This window comes from Erpetoichthys calabaricus, chromosome 6, assembly GCF_900747795.2.
Source record: "Erpetoichthys calabaricus chromosome 6, fErpCal1.3, whole genome shotgun sequence".
Taxonomy (NCBI): Eukaryota; Metazoa; Chordata; class Cladistia; order Polypteriformes; family Polypteridae; genus Erpetoichthys; species Erpetoichthys calabaricus.
Window position 1 is genome coordinate 205,256,849 of NC_041399.2, and position 21,960 is coordinate 205,278,808.

The 21,960-nt window shown below is 42.7% G+C and overlaps 1 protein-coding gene across 1 annotated transcript in view; it reads left to right on the forward strand.

Annotated features, from left to right (window-relative positions):
- Positions 1-16,696: 16,696 nt before the first annotated feature.
- nell3 (NELL (neural EGFL like) family member 3) overlaps positions 16,697-21,960 on the forward strand; it is a 32,814-nt gene continuing 27,550 nt past the window's right edge. The window contains exons 1-2 of the mRNA XM_028804363.2: positions 16,697-16,877; positions 21,192-21,857. Coding sequence (XP_028660196.1) covers positions 21,215-21,857 — 643 coding nt within the window. The 5' untranslated portion in view covers positions 16,697-16,877; positions 21,192-21,214. The remainder of the gene's footprint in view (positions 16,878-21,191; positions 21,858-21,960) is intronic.

Here is a 21,960-nt window from a genome sequence, read left to right on the forward strand (position 1 = left end):
TTAGAAAATTGGATTTATTACAAAATCAAACGAACCTTAACAAAACTGATCATGTCATTTCTCAATGTACTGTATAGTCGTGGCCAATAGTTTTGAGAAGGTCACAAGTGTTGGTGTTCACAAAGATTGCTGCCTCAGTGTTTTTAGATCTTTTTGTCAGATGTTTTTATTGTATACTGAAGTAGAATTACAAGCAGTTCGTAAGTTTCAAAGGCTTTTATCGACAATTACATTAAGTTTATGTGCAGAGTCAATATTTGCAGTGTTGGCCCTTCTTTCTTTTTCAAGACCTCTGCAATTCGCCCTGGCAGGCTGTCAATCAACTTCTGGTCCAAATCCTGTCTGATGGCAGCCCATTCTTCCATAATCAATGCTTGGAGTTTGTCAGAATTTGGGTTTTTTTTCTTTGTCCACCCACCTCTTGACCACAATGGAATTAAGATCTGGGGAGTTTCCTGGTCATGAACCCCAAATGTCGATGTTTAATTCCCGAGCCACTTAGTTCTCACTTTTGTCTTATGACCTGGTGCTCCATCCTGCTGGATTGTTCATTGTTGGTCACCAAACTGTTCTTGATGGTTGTTAGAAGTTGCTCTCGGAGGATGTTTTGGTGCCATTCTTTATTCATGGCTGTGTTCTTAGGCAACATTGTGAGTGAGCCCACTGCCTTGGCTGAGAAGCAACCCCACATGACATGAATGGTCTCAGGATGCTTTACTGTTGGCATGACACAGGACTGATGGCAGCGCTCTTCACCTGTTCTTTTTTCCAGATGCCCCAAACAATCGGAAAGGGGATTCATCAGACACAATGATTTGACCCCAGCAGACTTCAGCAGTCCAATCCCTATACCTTTTGCAGAATATCAGTCTGTCCCTGATGTTTTTCTTGGTATCTTTGCTACCCTTCTTGACACCCACCAGGCCAACTTCCAAAAGTCTTCGCCTCACTCGCACCTGCCTGCTGCCATTCCTGAACAAGCTCTGCCCTTGTGGCGCCCACAACTAAATCCACTTTAGGAGACAGTCCTGGCACTTGGTGGCTTTTCTTGGGCGCCCTGAAGCCTTCTTCACCACTATTGATCCTCTCTATTCTAACTTAATCAGCATGACAGAGTGATCTCCAGCCTTGTCTTCGTCGACACTCTCACTCATGTTAACTAGAGCATCACTGAAATGACATCAGCAGGTCCTTTTGTGCCAGGGCTGACATGCAGTGGAAATGTTTTTTTTTTGGGATTAAGTTCATTTTCATGGCAAAGAGGGACTTTGGAATGAATTGCAATTCATCTGATCACTCTTCAGAACATTCTAGAATAGATGCAAATTGCCATCATAAAAACCGAGGCAGCAAACTTTGTGAAGATTAATATTTGTGTCATTCTCAAGACTTTTGGCCACCCTTCACAGTGCATTTTTGCCCCCTGCCTGGAAGTGCCTGGATTCCAGCAGAATAAAAGGCTTTGTCTCATCCTCTCAACCACACATTCACCCGAGTTCTTGTCGAACACTACATGCCAAGGGGTACACCAGTCACTAGTGCAAGTTACTGTGACTTGCTGGAGACCAATGTGAAGCCTGCTATTCGATCCAAGCGGTGGGGATGGCTGTCTCTAGGAGTCCTTTTGCTGCAAGACAATGCCTGCCCGCCCACCTACACACTGCTAAGAACATCAAGGCTGGTCTGGAGAAACTGAAGTTTGAGGTATTGCCACATCCTCTGCTAAAAAAACATCTGGGTGATGGTCGATTCAAGACAGATGAGGATGTGAAGAAAGCGGTGCATGAGTGGCGGCGAGGACAAGACAAAACCTTTTCTTCTGCTGGACTCCTGGCACTTTCAGGTAGGTGACACAAGTGCATTGAGAAGGGTGGAGACATCACTGAAAAATTACATGATCAGTTTTGTTAAGTTGCATTTCATTTCCTCATAAATTCTTTAGCTTGACTCCCCCTCACACATGCCTCATAAAAATTGAGATTCATCACACCAAGCCTTATTTTTCCAGTCTTCACTTGTCCAGTTTTAGTGAGCCAGTGCCCACTGCAGTCTCAGCTTTCTGTTCTTGGCTGACAGGAGTGGAACCCAACAGGGTCTTCTACTGGTGAAAACCATCCACCTTAAAGTTCAACATCTTGTGCATTCTGAGATGCTTCTCTGCTCACCACAGTTTTGTTATCTGAGTTACCAGCCTGCTTGAACCAGTATGACCACTCTCTTCAACAAAGCACATCCATCCACAGAACTGCCATTTACTGGATGTTTTCCTCATAATTCTGAGTCTGCTCTAGAGACTGTTTTGTGTTAAAAGTCCAATTAGATTAGCAGTTTCAGAAATACTCAAACCAGCCCATCTGGCACCAACAGTTGAAATTGCAGACACCACATTTTTTCCTCGCTGTTGTGCACCTTCATGTTGTGAGTCTCCTGCCCTATCACTTCCCAGAGGTGTTCAATTTGATTTCCGATCCAGTAACCGGGAAGGCCATCAGACTCCATTGTCATGTTCATGATACCAGTTTCGGAAGACTTTTGCTTTGTGACATGGCACATTATCGTGGTGGAAGTAGCCATTAGGATATGGGTCATGAAGAGATGCACATGGTCAGCAGCAATACTCAAACAGGCCGTGACATTCAAGGGATGATTGATTGGTATTAATAAGACCAAAGTGTGACAAGTAAACATTCATCCACACCATTACACCACCACCACCACCAGCTTGGGCTGTTGACACAAGGCAGGTTGGATGCATGGATTCATGCTCATGGTGCCAAATTCTGACCCTCCCATCTATGTGTCGCAACAGAAATCGAGATTCATCAGACCAGGCCACATTTTTCTGGTCTTCAACTCTCCAGTTTTGGTGAGCCAGTGCCCATTGCCACCTCAGCTTTCTGTTCTTGTCTGACAGGAGTGGAACCAAGCGTACTCTTCTACTGTTGTCGGCCATCTGCCTCAAGGTTTGATGTGTTGTGCATTCTGTGATTCTTTTCTGCTCACCGCAGTTTGTTTTCTGAATGTTTTGTCGTGGTAGACTATTATATTACTCTACTTTCCCCTTTTGTATTATTAATGTGTAGCCTTTGTCAGAATGCCTAAAATCTCACAAATATACCACTGTTTATAAGGCATTGTAGTATATACTGTAACTTCTCCCCATCTTCCCTTCTACATTTATAACCTCATGCAATTAGGCGTAGTAAAAGACAAGCAGGAGTTAAATTACACTTTAAATAATGTATTATTGATAATATTCATAAATAATAACAATTAGCAAAGTACAAGTGAACACTAGCAACCAAACAACCTGATAAATGCTGATTTGTTGTTTCAGGCAGCACACAGACTTGTTAGTTACTTAAAATGTCTCTAGTTAAGCCCTCATTCTTGGTCAGCTCTCTTCAGACCAGGCCGCATGCCTGTCTCAATATGGCCGCCGAGCTGTGCTCTTCATTGTGTTGTCCTTTTCAGTTCATGGTGTGTGAGATGCTCCTTCATCAGTTGGTAAGAGAGAGAGGGAGGGGTAAAGCAAGCCAATTTATAGATTCTCTGTCCAAACCCAGAGCCAATGGGGCATCATGGTGCTTAATGGTTTGAGGCAACTTTAGACCAATGGGGCACACAATATTTTTTACACCTGCCCCCAAAACCATTTGTTCAGTTTGTAGCGGTCAGGGGCCGCTGAGATTCACACCGTCAAAGGTGACGGTGATTTATTTATTTTAACAGAGGAAATCCCAGGAATGTCCCCAGCTTTGGATCGACCCACACACACTCACAACAGAGACCAATAAAGCACGCTGGGAAAGGCAAACAATTAAGAATATAATGAAACAAAATTAACTAAATGAAAACAGTAATACTACCCCTGACCCCTTCGGCGATATTACATTTAACATATATACACAAACACCACACAGCAAAGTCCATGAAAACCAAACCAGGATGAAAAATGAGAGGCGACGAAATTAAGTCCAGCGATCTGTAGGTTGAAAGGGTGAAGGAAAACACAGTCCTACCGGTAGTTGCTGAAAGGATGAAGTCGGATGGATTGTTCAGGAGTGCTCCTTTTCTTACGGGAAAGCAAATGAAATCCAAACGCAGTCCTCAGAACACAGGTAGACAGACGAACCAGACCCCAAGAAACGAATACAGTCCAGGACACAATGATTAATTAAAGTTCCAATAACAGCAGGCAGCACGACAGATAAACGCAACACACAACGCACCAAAACAAAACAAACATTTTTTTTCTTTTGCCCTCTGCCCTCCTTTTAACTTCCTTTGACCACCTTTGACCCCAGCAGCCCCTGACAGGACTGCTGGGAGATGCAGTTCTTATTTCGTAGCACTGCTACAAGCTGATGTTTGCCAGCTAGGTAGCTTTGGCTTTCCTGTGGGGGTTGACTGAGAGAGTCCTACAGAGAATCACTTACCACACTGGTTTGAGGCACGTCACCCAACCCTGTCGTAAAATTACAAAGAGACTCAGTCCTAAGCGTGGGGGGGTTCTTAGGTTCAATGATAGACATTAGTGTTATAAGTTACAAATGAAGACATGCAAAATATTTATCAACTTATATGCAAATGTCACACCACAACACTGAATTACCGTAGCCTCTCTGTCAGCTCAAACTAGTCTGGCCATTCTCCTCTGACCTCTCACATCAGGACGGTGTTTCTGTTCCCAGAACTGCTGCTCAGGGGATGTTTTGTGTTTTTCCCACTATTCTGAGTAAACCCTTTGAAGATCGCAGGAGATCAGAAGTTAGAGAAATACTCAAACCGGTCAGTCTGGCACCAACAATCATGCCATGGTCCAGATCACTGAGATTTTCATTTTGTCCCTGTTCTGGTGTTTGATATGAACATTAGTGGTGGCTCTGAGGCTAAGGATCTGTGCTCGTATCTAGAAGGTTGCTGGTTCAAATCCCATTACTGCCAGAAAGAGTCCTACTGCGTTGAGACCTTGAGCAAGACCCTTAACCTTAAAATCACTCCAGGGGGTGTGGTACAATGGCTGACCCTGCACTTTGGCCCCCAAAGGTCACGCAAAAAGACATTTTCCCCTCAGGGATTAATAAAGTATACCAAATACCAAAAATAAATATAATTGAATCTCCTGTCCTGTATCTGCAGGATTTTATGCATTGTGCTACTGCCACATGATTGGCTGATTAGATAATTGACTGAACAAGCAGACGTACAGGTGTTACTAATAATTTGTTTCGTGAGTGTATATTTTTGGGATTCTCATCATAGTGGCAGTCTGAATTCTTCAGCTTTGGATTCAATCTGAATGGCGTCTTCCGAGAATCTCATCTTCCATCTGGTTTTCTCGCTGAGGGGGGTGTGTAAAATGAAAGACCTTGACACAAAAAGAGGTTTGGGGCAGCCAAACGTATACCTGAATAAGGCTGCAAAAATTGAGGTTTGGTAGCACAGAAGTGTACGGGTTGAGTCCAAAACAGAACTGAATTCAAAGTGGGAAGTTGTCTTGCCTGCAGTGGGCTGGCACCCTTCCTGGGGTTTGTTTCCTGCCTTGCGCCCTCTGTTGGCTGGGATTGGCTCCAGCAGACCCCCATGACCCTGTAGTTAGGATATAGTGGGTTGGATAATGTATGGATGGAAGTTGTTTTGCTTTTAAGGCAGATTAGTGGAAGTGAGGTCATCGGGGCCGGAACCGGAAGTGAGGTCATTGGGACCAGGCAGAATTTCCTGTGTCTGGTCTGCAGGGATAAAAAAGAAAGATTTACTGCACCCCGCCACCCCCTGGCCTGGCATGGGATTACCTTTTTTTGGTCCTTCTAGCTGCTTCCCATGTGCATGTGTGTGACAGGTGGAAGAAGTGGGACCTCCGCAAAGCAGACATGACATCAGTTTGTTGTGACATTTGTTAGCAACTGTTCCCTTGATGCTGGTGTCAGTGTCCTTACATCAGCAATGTCTTGGGGATGCTCCTGATTTCTCGTATGTGACACTATGCTCATATATGCTGATATATAATGTCATAAACAGAACTCCAATTCACGTATGGAGTGCTAAGGAATTTAAATACTTTAGTATTTCCTTTATTAATATTCTGTGATCGATGGAAGAATTGCAGGTCGACAAGTAGAAACATTGGGGTGCCAACCTGGTAATCCCCGTTTAATTAAATTAAACTTACAAACAAAATGCGTGCTCGATAGCACCAAAGCAAATCCAACAGGGGTTTTCCTTTAGTTAAGGAATCTCTCTCAGCTTGCAAGGCCTGCTTTAGTCACGGTAGCTAGGAACTCCATCCTGCAGTATGTTCCTGTATGGAGTGATGCCTTCTTCCAGGGGCAGCGGGATTTATAGCTGGGGGACCAGAAGGGGTGGAGTCAAATGCCATTACTGTGGAGGGAACAGAAAAGGATAAGGTTTGTACCAGTGCACCCTCTAGACCCAGGGTACATACCTCAGAAGAGCCCTGGGGATGATCTACTGATACGCATGTGTGACAATTGTTATTCACTGATAAAGTAGATTCTGCAACATTCTTTTTACTTAAGGGGTTTTTTTAAGACTGAAGTCTAGAAGCACTTCTTTACACAAAGGGTTTTGGGACTTTGGAAAAAACTACCAAGACAATGGAATTGAAGCAGAAACCTGGGCAACCTTTACAAAGAATCTGGATGAGATTTTGGGACAGCTTAGCTATTAGCTAAACAGATGGGCTTGATGGACTGAATGTTCTCCTCTCATTTACTAAATTTCTTACATTTTACTTTGTTCTATTTATTTAAAGTAATGTTTTGAATTCCCTGACTACGCTATTTTGTTTTCTCATGGGTGCCACCATTTTGTTAAGCTGTTTCCATGATGCGACAACCTGTCGCTAGGGCGGTATGCTCATGGAAGTCACATGTGATGATGTTATTATTGTGTCCGGTTAAAAGATGGCATGGTGGACCATACTTCGTCCAAGATTGTGTAAACAATTGTCAGTGTTATGTATTGGTTTAGCTTTTCAAGGCAAAGAAGAAGGTACTCCCTTTTGATTCTGATTCTCATTTTGAGTGATGTTCTCAGGTACCTGGCTTGCTTCTTGACCATGTTTCTGTTTCTTGATCTCCTGATCTCTATCTATGTTACTCTGTTGGCCATTTTTCCAACTAAGCATAATACCACCTCCTTGTGACGTTCAGACCAGGAGACCAGAAAAAGCCTAGGGCCTACATCTGAGATCTCTAGATACCTCAGGTACTGACCAAAAGATGTGGCACCATAACACAAACCTGGTGTTATTATTTTATAAGGTGTGCTGCCTTCTGGGGGTCCCAGGCGTTAGTAAACCCTCACCCAGTTCACCCTTTCAAAGGTTGAGATACTCTTGAAACACTTTCAACTGCATGTTAAACTTCTCGTCAGAAGGTTCCTGTTAAGAGAGTTTGTAAAAAGAGAAGAGCTGTGGTTGTTTCCATTTTTTTTTCTTTGGCCAGTTCATTTCCTGCAGTTCGTGTGGCTGCCACACATCAATTGCACACTTCTGCTTAAAATAACTTTTCTATAGATGGTCTGTTCCTGATAGTCTATTTCACCATATATGTGGCATCTTCATTTTTTTCCACTTGACTGTCTTTTCTGCAATGACAAGCCTTTTCTGACTGGGCCAACCACCATGGGGACACATTGACACTGTCACAAGCATTGATTTTACTTACCTATATATTTCCAGTGTACTTGAGTTAAGGATGTTTGTCATCAGTTTCCATAGTTGACCGTAGAAATACTTGTTCTATATGAGGGGTGTTTAGTTGTTAAAAGGTGCTGGACCTCTGTTGTAGTGCCCATCATGGACACTCTCATCACTGACATTGGTGATGTAGCCCTGTAGGAAAAGAGCGGAAACCAGAATGAATCAGCCTTGGCTCCCACCTGACTAAATCATGAACCTGCACTCATAACAAAGGATACATCTACAGGGGATTCAGAAAGTATTCAGACCCCTTCACTGTCTGCACAATATATTGTGTTGTAGATTCAATTTTAAACGGATACATTTTCCAGTTTCGCCCACCAATCTACACTCAATAACCCATAATGACAAAAGGTGAACATGTTTTCAGAAAGGTTTGCAAACTTATTACAAATCAAAAACTGAAATGTCTCATTCCCTTTGATGTGGCACTCCTAATTGCGGTCAGGTCCATCCTGTTTGCTTTAATTCTCTGTGAATTGTTTCTAGAACTTGATTGGACTTCACCTGTGGCCAGCTGAATTGATTGGACATTATTTATAAAGGCGCATGTGTACCTGGTTGTAGAAGGTCTCACAATTCACACTGAATGTCAGGACAAAAACCAAACCATGAAGTCTAAGGAACTCTCTGTAGACCTCCATGATCAAGTTGTGGTGAGGTATAAATCAGGGCAAAGGTTTAAAACCATTAAGTTTAGAGTGTAATAATAATTGTGAATTGGAAGAAGTTTGGAACCACTAGGACTCTTCCCAGAGTTTGTTGTCCAGTAACTGATAGAAGGGCCTTGGTCATGGAGGACAGCTCGGTCCTACATCTTCTCCTCATTCAGACCCTTTCCCTTCAAATCATTTTTCACTTTATCCATCCACCTCCACTTCCCCTTCCACTGTACTTCTAATCTCATCACACTTTTGCCCACATATGTAGTGTTTCTCCTCATCATATCTCCATACCACCTCAATCTACAGTACTGTACTTTCCTGTACTTTCTTAGATTTCTTTCCCACTTTGTTGTACCTCTGATTGTCTCATTTCTTATTCTGTCCTTTTTTACTTTCTCGTAGGGAAAGTATTGTAACCGTCCAAAAGTTCGACCTCGAGATTTTGATGAATCTCTACGTTTTAGATCTCCCTGAGTCCAATTTACTTTTTCGTAGGGAAAGTATTGAAATCATCTAAAATTTTGCTTTCAAGATTTTGATGAATCACGAAGCTTTAGACCTTTCTGAGTCCAATTTACTTTCTCGTATGGAAAGTATTGTAACCATCCAAAAGTTTGACCTCGAGATTTTGATGAATCTCTACATTTTAGATCTCCCTGAGTCCAATTTACTTTCTCGTAGGGAAAGTATTGAAATCATCTAAAATTTTGCTTTTAAGATTTTGATGAATCACGACGCTTTAGACCTTCCTGAGTCCGATTTATTTTCTCGTAGGGAAAGTATTGTAACCATCCAAAAATTCGACCTCAAGATTTCTATGAATCTCAATGTTTTAGACCTCCCTGAGTCCAATTTTCTTTCTCGGACAGAAAGTATTATAACCGTCCAAAAATTCTACCTTCTGAAAATGAGTCTGAAAATACCATTTTTGGAATTATGTCTGTGTGTGTGTGTGTGTGTGTGTGTGTGTGTGTGTGTCCTTCAGTCCATGTGATTCCATAGCACTTCCGGGTCAGATGAAAACTCTTATTTTTCTTCAGCCCGGAAGTACTTCAGTTCTTCCGTCCCCGTGACTTGGGAGTACTTCCGGGCTATAGGGAAAACAGAAATCCCTGTGTCTCCCTGCAGCGTCACCCGATGGCACCCACGGCACCCAGCAGGGCTGTTAAGTAGAACTCCATCTCCCACGATGCCCTGCGGGAATCCAGGGCACCTCCATGCTGCAGGGAGGACTCCATCTTGCGGCCTGGGGGTGCTGTCCGGGATAAACTGCCGGCCATCTCTCACAATAGATAGATAGATAGATAGATAGATAGATAGATAGATAGATAGATAGATAGATAGATAGATAGATAGATAGATAGATAGATAGATAGATAGATAGATAGATAGATAGATAGATAGATAGATTACCAATAACAAAATATACAGAATTATATTTTACGATAAACACAAATGAGAAATTAAAGAAAACTTTACTTGAGCTTTGGACAAAACCTTAGCTTAACTGTGACAATTATGAAGCAAACTGCCGCCTCTGTGTTACTTGAGGCACACATTGCAGCCCCAGATGGGATGAGCAGGTCTGCATTTCAGTGAAGAGAACATCTCCGCTGCAGCTGAATGTTAATTAAACACACAAGGTGTGACTTGAAAGGCCAAGGAAAACATTTTCAGTGCTGCTCCATCCCAGGAAGACTCTTTTCCTATTTTGCCGTTGGCCATCTCACTGCATTTGCTATCCATTACACCACCTCAGCGGAGATAAAAAGGAGAAAGGAATTCTCGCTTCCTTTGAACAACAAACCACCCTACCTTTAGCTGCACAGAGATCATAATGGTGTCTAATTATTTCATTTAACCTTTTGAAGACTTTTAATTAGGTGGCTGTAAACTCTTAAGAAAAAGCTTAGCAGGCTGTTAAGTGATTATTAGGTGCTGTGCCAAAGTTCTTTTGGAGGAGGTGGGTCTCCTTTTTTCTTCTTCTTTTTTTATAATTATTAACCAATTTATACTTATTATCAACATTAAGATGAAGATTTCACCCCTGCCTTGCTACTATAAATCTTAATTGAATTTTTAAATTGAATATATGCTGCTGTCATCACATCACCCAAGCGGTCAGCAAGCATCAACTGCCCTTTGGATGAGCTAGAAATGTGAAAGTTGTCATAAGGTGAGTTAAGAGGATCAAAACACGTTGATGGCTACCGACATCTAAACATCTGAGAATGTAAGAGACTCTGAGAATATAAAGTGCCATATATTAAAAATGTCTCCATACTCAGCTGGTAGCACTGTGATCACCACACCATTGCACCTAATCACAAGAGCAGCTCGTCCAAAGATGGAAAGAATAGGAGCGAGGATAAAAGTGAGGTGGAAGGTACTCAGAACTGGCCTGTCTCCATAAATGTGGAAAGTTCAATTGGATTTAAATAAGTTGGGTGAACTTTTGCATTTCATGCTAAGCCATGTCAAGTTCTGGTGAGGTGAGATGGCTTCAATAACTTTCCTTTTGCAGTACCTTCAGGATATTACATTTTGGACAGCAAAAGTTAAATAAATCCAAGACAGAGGTTATTCTATTCAGCCTATTCGGTCCTCCTACATCTATTAATATTACTGCAAAATATCCAAGACCATTGGCTCCATTTACAGACGTAGACACATTTGTTGGGACCCCTCCACGATAAAGGAGAAAAACCCACAATTGTCTCTGAAATAACTTGAAGCTGACAAAAGGAATCGGCACCCATCGTTGTTTATTTCAAATTTATCAAAAATGAGACTTTGCTTTAGTGTTTTGAATGAACAGAATATTTCAAATAAGAACACATATGAAAATGGCATGAACAAAAATGATGGGACCCTTAAAACCTCACGTTTTGTTGAACAACCGTCAGAGGCCATCACTGCACACAAGTGATTCCCACAGTAGGAAAGAAAACACGGATCATCCCGTGAATGGTGGTGTTTCATCAACAAAAACTTACTAAGCAGGTCTATAGTGGGGATTGAAGAAGAAACCAATGAGCAAGAAAGGCACCAAAAGTATGTTGTCATGTCACTGTCTTGGCCACAATAAATTGTTCTATTTCTGCATGGAAGCTGCAATTTAAAAACTTCACAAAGCAACCATTTAGCACAATGTACAAACAATAGTGTGTATCAAGCTAACATCAATTAATCCTTTACTGTTCGTTCTAGTAATGCTAATGCTCACTTTCTCAATATTCAGTATTATGGATTGAGGGGAGTCATTTAAAGTAAGTTGTTCTAATAAATAAATTAAACCTATAAAGCGTTACTGTTCTTAACTGCTCACAGTGCATTGGGTTGATGTCATAATCTAAAGTCAGACAAACCCAGACGTGAGAGGCCTGGCCCGAGTTTGGTAATAGGAATGTGAGTCGAAGGTTAGAAATTTTAGTTGAATGCAGCATTACTCCTGATCAAGCATCTCATACTCAAACTTCCTTTTCGATCGTGTCACCCAAGCCAAACTGACCAATCACACCAAAGCCAAACTGACCAATCAGATTGTTCTGAGGGACTAGACAAAGAGACCATTGTCTTTTATCACGTATTTGATAGATAGATAGATAGATAGATAGATAGATAGATAGATAGATAGATAGATAGATAGATAGATAGATAGAATACCAATAACAGAATATACATAATTATATTTTACGATAAACATAAATAATAAATTGAAGAAAACTTTACTTGAGCTTAGGACAAAACCTTAGCTTAACTGTAACATTTATGAAGCAAACTGCCGCCCCTGTGTTAATTGAGGCACACATTGCAGTCCCAGATGGGATAAGCAATTCATTCTTCATTTCAGTGAAGAGAACATCTCCGCTGCAGCTGAATGCTAATTAAACACAGAAGGTGTGACTTGAAGGGCCAAAGAAAACATTTGCAGTGCTGCTCCATCCCAGGAAGACTCTTTTCCTATTTTGCCGTTGGCCATCTCACTGCATTTGCTATCCATTACACCACCTCAGCGGAGATAAAAAAGAGAAAGAGATAGATGGGAAACAATAACCATACGCATCCTGGCATGCTGTCCTTCCTTTACTGCATCCTGGCTGGACAAGGATCTGCCTTCCTTCCATTTGGGATGCTAGTCCATCCACCTTGGTGCTTAGAATAGATAGATAGATAGATAGATAGATAGATAGATAGATAGATAGATAGATAGATAGATAGATAGATAGATAGATAGATAGATAGATAGATAGATAGATAGATAGATAGATAGATAGATAGATAGAGGCACTATACGATTGATGAATAGACAGTGTGGCCTGGTGGAGGAATGACAGTTCTTTGAAGCAATAAAATTTGGGGTGCCAACTGGGTCATCCCATTTATTGTCTGAGGACACAAATGGCAAAACAAAAAGGGACACTAATTGGCGTGTACTCCTCATTATGTAGCAAAAAATAAATAGATAAGGCTTGTTGGGCTATTGAGCAAAGGTAACATTGTTAGCGGAGCTCTGCCCAGTAGGTTGCGCATGCCAGTAATGACACCTACTATTGGGAGGCTCAGGATTTTATGGATGCTGAAATGGAAGGGATGGGGTTAGTTGCCATCACTGGGCGGTTTCTCTGCACTTTAGGGAAAGATGATGACAGTGTTAGCAATAGCTCCTCCTCTTGTCCTGGCAGATTATTATTTTCCTCAATAGTGCATGTGAGAAGGTCCTGTGATGCACATGTATCACAATGGATAGATAGATAGATAGATAGATAGATAGATAGATAGATAGATAGATAGATAGATAGATAGATAGATAGATAGATAGATAGATAGATAGATAGATAGATGCACTTTGAGTACTGAGAAAAGTGCTATATAAATGTAATGAATTATTATTATTATAGATAGATAGATAGATAGATAGATAGATAGATAGATAGATAGATAGATAGATAGATAGATAGATAGATAGATAGATAGATAGATAGATAGATAGATAGATAGATATGAAAGGCACTGTATAATAGATAGATAGATAGATAGATAGATAGATAGATAGATAGATAGATAGATAGATAGATAGATAGATAGATAGATAGATAGATAGATATGAAAGGCACTATATAATTGATAGCTAAATAGAGAAAGGAACTGTATAATAGATAGACCGACATAGATAGATAGAGAAAAGCACAATATGATAGATAGATAAATAGATAGATAGATATGAAAGGCACTATTAGATAGATAGATAGATAGATAGATAGATAGATAGATAGATAGATAGATAGATAGATAGATAGATAGATAGATAGATAGATAGATAGATAGATAGATAGATAGATAGATAGATAGATAGATAGATAGATTTGCAGCTGTGGCCCGGGGCTCTGCCATAAGTAGTAAGAGATGCTCCATTGATTAATACATCCATCCATCCATCCATTGTCTCCCGCTTATCCGAGGTCGGGTCGCGGGGGCAGCAGCTTGAGCAGAGATGCCCAGACTTCCCTCTCCCCGGCCACTTCTTCTAGCTCTTCCGGGAGAATCCCAAGGCGTTCCCAGGCCAGTCGAGAGACATAGTCCCTCCAGCGTGTCCTGGGTCTTCCCCGGGGCCTCCTCCCGGTTGGACGTGCCCGGAACACCTCACCAGGGAGGCGTCCAGGAGGCATCCTGATTAGATGCCCGAGCCACCTCATCTGACTCCTCTCGATGCGGAGGAGCAGCGGCTCTACTCTGAGCCCCTCCCGGATGACTGAGCTTCTCACCCTATCTTTAAGGGAAAGCCCAGACACCCTGCGGAGGAAACTCATTTCAGCCGCTTGTATTCGCGATCTCGTTCTTTCGGTCACTACCCATAGCTCATGACCATAGGTGAGGGTAGGAACATAGATCGACTGGTAAATTTTTTTCACCACGACAGACCGATGCAATGCCCGCATTACTGCGGAAGCCGCACCGATCCGCCTGTCGATCTCACGCTCCATTCTTCCCTCACTCGTGAACAAGACCCCGAGATACTTGAACTCCTCCACTTGGGGCAGGATCTCGCTACCAACCCTGAGAGGGCACTCCACCCTTTTCCGGCTGAGGACCATAGTCTCGGATTTGGAGGTGCTGATTCTCATCCCAGCCGCTTCACACTCGGCTGCGAACCGATCCAGAGAGAGCTGAAGATCACGGCCTGATGAAGCAAACAGGACAACATCATCTGCAAAAAGCAGTGACCCAATCCTGAGCCCACCAAACTGGACCCTCTCAACACCCTGGCTGCGCCTAGAAATTCTGTCCATAAAAGATATGAACAGAATCGGTGACAAAGGGCAGCCCTGGCGGAGTCCAACTCTCACTGGAAACGGGTTCGACTTACTGCCGGCAATGCGGACCAAGCTCTGGCACCGATCGTACAGGGACTGAACAGCCCTTATCAGGGGGGCCGGTACCCCATACTCTCGGAGTACCCCCCACAGGATTCCCCGAGGGACACGGTCGAATGCCTTTTCTAAGTCCACAAAACACATGTAGACTGGTTGGGCAAACTCCCATGCACCCTCCAGGACCCTGCTAAGGGTATAGAGCTGGTCCACTGTTCCGCGACCAGGACGAAAACCACACTGTTCCTCCTGAATCCGAGGCTCGACTATCCGACGGACCCTCCTCTCCAGGACCCCTGAATAGACTTTTCCAGGGAGGCTGAGGAGTGTGATCCCTCTGTAGTTGGAACACACCCTCCGATCCCCCTTCTTAAAGAGGGGGACCACCACCCCGGTCTGCCAATCCAGAGGCACTGTCCCTGATGTCCATGCGATGTTGCAGAGGCGTGTCAGCCAAGACAGTCCTACAACATCCAGAGCCTTGAGGAACTCCGGGCGTATCTCATCCACCCCCGGGGCCCTGCCACCAAGGAGTTTTTTGACCACCTCGGTGACCTCAGTCCCAGAGATGAGGGAGCCCACCTCTGAGTCCCCAGGCTCTGCTTCCTCATTGGAAGGCATGTTAATGGGATTGAGGAGGTCTTCGAAGTATTCCCCCCACCGACCCACAACGTCCCGAGTCGAGGTCAGCAGCGCACCATCCCCACCATATACAGTGTTGACACTGCACTGCTTCCCCTTCCTAAGACGCCGGATGGTGGACCAGAATCTCCTCGAAGCCGTCCGAAAGTCATTCTCCATGGCCTCCCCAAACTCCTCCCACGCCCGAGTTTTTGCCTCAGCAACCACCAAAGCCGCATTCCGCTTGGCCTGCCGGTACCTATCAGCTGCCTCCGGGGTCCCACAGGACAAAAGGGTCCTGTAGGACTCCTTCTTCAGCTTGACGGCATCCTTCACCGCCGGTGTCCACCAGCGGGTTCGGGGATTGCCGCCACGACAGGCACCGACCACCTTACGGCCACAGCTCCGGTCAGCTGCCTCAACAATAGAGGCACGGAACATGGCCCATTCGGACTCAATGTCCCCCACCTCCCTCGGGACATGGTCGAAGTTCTGCCGGAGGTGGGAGTTGAAGCTACTTCTGACAGGGGGCTCTGCCAGACGTTCCCAGCAGACCCTCACAACACGTTTGGGCCTACATTTAAATCTCAATTAGAAAAATATTTTTTATAAGCTGGCATAACTCATAAGAAAGAGCTTATTCTTAATTTTTGAAAGATGTTTATGTATTAATACTTTGTATAGTTTTTTAGTCATTTATTTTTTCGTGTGTATTTGTCACCTTCTAGCTTTTGGAAGCGGTGTTTTTGTTGTAAAGCACTTTGGTCAACTTGCGGTTGTGTGAAATGCGCTGTTTAAATAAAGCTGGCTTGACTATGAAGAATCACTTTGACATCTTTATTTTTGGATTGTAGTGACAATTTAGCGTAGCTAACCACGTAACTCACGTACTGTGGCTCTGAAGGGCTCCTCACGTGTCTTTGGGAGAAAACCCCCACAAGCAGGGATCACCCATGCCGGACGCGCACCGCGGTCTCCTTCACTGCGAAGCTGGGGCGCCACCACTGCACCACCCTAACGGAAAACTTCAATCTGATAGTGAGCAAGGATAGAGTTGTGTTTCAGTTGTGATTCTAAGAAGTAGGGGGGTGAGGTGGGGTGTTGGGCGTGGGGGCCAAAAAAAGGAATTGACAACCAGAATAAAAACAAAACAACCCCTTAAAACAAACAGAAGTCTAAAAAGGAAAAACTCCACCATGGTTATGGCACAATGCAGCAACTAGTGCTAAGAAAGGGTTAAGTTTTGGGAGCCGCTGAGAAACCTGATTCTAATTGAACGCCTTTGGAATGCCGTGCACAACAATCCCCCCAAAACTTCAGAGGAGGTCAGACGAGATCGCTGGGGAAAAAAAACCGAGAGCGCAGTGCCAAACTGCAAAACATTCAAACGCATGAAGAAGTTCAGATAAGCAGACGCGGTTTCTGCTCCTTTCAGCTTTGCTTTCCATGCATCTGTCCGTGAACTTCTGCCGTCTCTTTTCGGACACTTGAAAGGTAACTTTTGATATTTTTATTTCAAAAGACATCATCGGTGCTGTTCAGAATAAAATTACTTGGAGCAGCTGGCGCGTCTGTGTACCGTATGTCTGCCTGAGTATGGAATGCATGCGTTAAATCTTATTAATATTTAACAAAAAAAAATCACAAGGTTTTATTTTTTCGGGAATAAAAAGCAGCAGACTTTCTAGTGTCCGATTGATTTGACATATATAGCGCCTTGGACGTTATTTTTCTCTTTTATTATACTGTTAACTGTTTCTGACATCTTATTGATGCTAAATGCCATCCGCAAGGAAACTGGGATTCGGGGGTGACTGGCAATGGCGCAGAAAGTGGGCTCGGGACTTCAGCGAACATGACATTCTCATGTATGTCCTGAAGTTTCGTTTGACACTCCATTACGTGCACGACTTCATTAACTGTGTGCGAGTCACTGGACTGGCGTCCCGTTCAGAGCTGCTGCGGATGCTGCGGGAGCGGAGAGGTGACATTCTGTGAAGCCCGTTTAAATGATGCGGCAAATCTGAATTGTCGCTCTGGTGACGTTTTCCATAGAGCCACGTTTATTTAAAACGCTATTTATGTTACAGTATGCGTCAGGTCTCGCTCATGCCTTTACAATATTGACAACGCTGAAAGTCGTTATGAACTTCATCAGTACTGTACACTCTCAAAAATAAAGGAGCCAAAGTGGCTTATTAGAGTGATGCCATAGGGGAACCATCTTTGGTTCCAAAACAAACCATCCACATGAAGGTTCCAGAAAGAACTGTTATCTGTTAAGATCTGTAACAGGTGACATGAATAGCCATGAATAGATTGTAACATATTTGTGAAATATTAGTGAGTTCCTTTGAGAGGCTGGTCCTGAAATATATGAGTCCTCTTGTGTTGGACCACCTGGACCCACTGACGTTTGCTTATTGGACAAAAATTGGAGTGGAAGATGCAATTATCTGTCTGCTCCACAAGATTCATTGTCACCAGAACAAAGCTGGCAGCAGTGTGAGGAGTATGGGTTTTGATTTCTCCAGTGCCTTCAGTACCATTCAGCCATCCCTGTTAAGGGGTAAACTCAGAGATATGCAGGTGGATGACATGGTGTCCACATAATGGGCCATCTATCTGGACAGACCTCTGAACTCAAGGACTGTGTGAGCAACACTGGAACACCACAAGGAACAGACCTGTCTGCTGTTCACTTCACCTCAGGCTATAAATATAACAGCAGGTCAGGGCACTGGCAGAAATTCTCAGATGATTCTGCACTTATGGGGTGCATTGAAAAGGGGGATGAGACAGAGGAGAGGAATCAGGGGGAGAACTTTGTGAATTGTCTGCAGATTAACATCAGCAAAGCCAAGGATCTGCTTATTGACTTTCACTGCACCAACGAGCCTCCACTTCTAGTCACTGCTCAGGGAGTGGATGATGAGGTGGTGCTCTCCTTAAAGTACTTGGGGGTCCACATTAGTGACAGGTTGAATGGGTTGCGTAACAAAGAGGAATTGTAGAAGAAAGGGCAGAGCAGACTCTTCTTTCTTAGTAGACTGTGTTCCTTTAGTTTGGGTAGTGACATCTTTACATCTTCTACAAGTCTGGGGTGGCCAGTGGGATTTTGAATGCTGTGGTGTAAGGGGCTGCTAAAGGGCAGGCTCATATTTTGGACACACTCTGGACCCCCTGGGTGGAGTAGACAAGGAGAGGAATTACCGGGACTAGGACTACCAAGTCAGACGTTTTGCTTTCATTTTAAAATGTCTTCCTTTTTAGTCATTGTGGTGTGTGTTATTGGTTGATTTATTTATTTAAAGAGCTTCTGCTATCTATCTATCTATCTATCTATCTATCTATCTATCTATCTATCTATCTATCTATCTATCTATCTATCTATCTATCTATCTATCTATCTATCTATCTATCTATCTATCTATCTATCTATCTATCTATCTATCTATCTATCTATCTATCTATCTATCTATCTATCTATCTAAAAGAGACTCTCACTGCATGCAATACCACAGGCTAACTTCAGGGTTGCTTGATCTGTTGTATCTTTCTAGGTTGTCTACTATACATTCAAGATTTCTGTTTTGTCCATATATTGGGAACCCTTTCAAAGCCCAAAGATCCAATGTCATATGCCAAGAACTCTTCCCAGAATGAAATGGTCCTTTATCAAGTGATGGTTCTATGAGAACTACACATCCATCCATCCATCCATTATGCAACCCGCTATATCCTAACTACAGGGTCACAGGGGTCTGCCAGAGCCAATCCCAGCCAACACAGGGCGCAAGGCAGGAAACAAACCCTGCGCAGGGCGCCAGCCCACCACAGGGCACACACACACACACACACCCACACACCAAAGCACACACCAGGGACAATTTAGAATCGCCAATCCACCTAACCTGCATGTCTTTGGACTGTGGGAGGAAATGAGAACTACACAGCCCAGTAAAATGCAAATGTATAGACCGTTATTTGTAAGAGTGTATGTCCAACTCTAAAATAAGGTAACAGAATGATGGACTGCAACCCCCCGTCCAGGTGTTGTTCCTGCCTTGTGTCCGGTGATTTTGATGTGCAACCCTTTCCTGGATAAGCAGGTTGTGAAGATGGATGAAAGGATGGTAACATAACATGTTCAAAACAGCTTAATCCAAAACAGGGTCTCTGGGACATAAGCCTGACCAGGCATTAAGTCAAAAACTATCTCTGAACTGGCTACAATCCAACACAAATTCTATTTTGATTATTTTTTGCCATATAATCATTCTTACTCAATTGTTATTTATTTCCCTTGTTTGTCTTGCTTTTTCAGCCTTTCCACTTGTTTAGTGATTTTTTTCCTGCAGAGAAAGTTTGAAATTTTTACGGAAACTTTTAGCTATTTAGGACACCACAATTAAACAACAGCTCTTGCTTACAACTTTTTCCTTTATATTGCACTGTCCCAAATCAGCAATTGAGCTCTGTTCTTTGTTTGTTTGTTTGTTTGTTTGTTTGTTTGTTTCTTTCTTTCTTTCTTTCTTTCTTTCTTTCTTTCTTTCTTTCTTTCTTTCTTTCTTTCTTTCTTTCTTTCTTTCTTTCTTAATTTTCTGTATTAGGCTTCAACCACTTTTAAATGTTCTTAACTTACCTATTAACGATTGTGGATTTATTTATGGTTTTACCGGAAATAAGAATAATCAAAATTAATGTCACATTGGAAATTTCCTTGTTGGAGAAGCCAAGTTGGCCATTATCATAAATCAAGAGAAGAGAACGTCAAGTCAAACAGGCCATGTGACATGAAGAGGATATTTCATGGACTTGTGAAAGCCCGAGTTTATTTAGAATATAAATTCGACAAAATGACTGCAAATGTGAATTCTTTTGTGAAAAGATGATGTGTTTATGAGGCAATCTGTAAACCGGAGTATAATTGATTTTTCTTATTTGAAATTTAAATTAGGTATTGTTTTCTTTTTGGGGTTGAGTTATTTTTTGTTTGCTTTCATTACTTTTGATAATGTAAATTGTTTGTTGTTTATTGATTAATACAGTTCAATTCAAAACTCAAAAAGGTTTATTTCTTTCTTTCTTTTGTATTATTGCTGGTTTTCTTTCTTTCTTTCTTTCTTATTATTGCTGTTTTCTTTCTTTCTTTCTTTCTTTCTTTCTTTCTTTCTTTCTTTCTTTCTTTCTTATTATTGCTGTTTTCTTTCTCTTTCTTTCTTATTATTGCTGTTTTCTTTCTTTCTTATTATTGCTGTTTTCTTTCTTTCTTTCTTTCTTTCTTTCTTTCTTTCTTTCTTTCTTTCTTTCTTTCTTTCTTTCTTTCTTTCTTTCTTTCTTTCTTATTATTGCTGTTTTCTTTCTTTCTTTCTTTCTTTCTTTCTTTCTTATTATTGCTATTTTCTTCCTTTCTTATTATTGTTGTTTTCTTTCTTTCTTTCTTTCTTTCTTTCTTTCTTTCTTTCTTTCTTTCTTTCTTATTATTGCTGTTTTCTTTCTTTTGCATTACTTCTCTGTTCTTTCTTTCTTTCTTTCTTTCTTTCTTTCTTTCTTTCTTTCTTTCTTTCTTTCTTTCTTATTATTGCTGTTTTCTTTCTTTCTTTCTTTCTTTCTTTCTTTCTTTCTTTCTTTCTTTCTTTCTTTCTTTCTTATTATTGCTGTTTTCTTTCTTTTGCATTACTACTCTGTTCTTTCTTTCTTTCTTTCTTTCTTTCTTTCTTTCTTTCTTTCTTTCTTTCTTTCTTTCTTTCTTTCTTTCTTTCTTTCTTTCTTTGGTATTATCACTCAGTCTCTTGTTGGTTCCAGATCCCGCATTGGTGTTGCCCGGTATGCTGCTGCGGCGGCTCTCCCCATGGCTCTGGCTCTGGCTCGTCCCGGTATTTGGACAACACGGGGTCTCGCCCGAGGGCTGCAGAGGTGCCCACTGCTACAGCTCGACGGATGCGGACGATTCCCGGCCGTGCCTAGGCACCCATTGCCCGGCGCGCTCAGCCAGACCGGTGCGGCCGCTGAGCTCAGGAGTTCAGGGCAGGAACACGCACTTCTTCCCGAGTCAGCACAATGGACAGCACGGTTTTAACTCCAGAAGCGGCGTTGATCCCAACGCCGTTTTGAACCCACAAGCGGGCATTCTCACCGATTCAAGCGGTAGCCACACAGCCAATCACCCGGTGACCGCGTGCAGCGGAGCGGATTGTGGCGCAGCAGTCAGGCAGGCCGCCAACGAGACCAGGGACTGTCGGGGCATCGAATGTAAACTGCCTCTGAAGATCCGGCTGAAGCCCCGGCCACGGCCACACCCGTGTTTTGGAGAAGGATGTCCCACTGATGCCCTGCAGTCGCAGCCCACTGTGGTGCACCTGCCGGACAGGGCTGCTCAGTTTCTCGGAGAGATTCCAGACTTTGGGTATCCGCCAGTCGAGCTCGGAGGCGCCTCTGCAGGAGTGCAGCTTACGTGTGACATTAAACCTGGTGAGTCGCGTTTCCTTACTAATTACTTTGGTTGAGTTTTCATCGAGAAAAAAATGGACCGTGATGCTCCGTGAAACCGAATTGAATAATTAAATAATGCAGC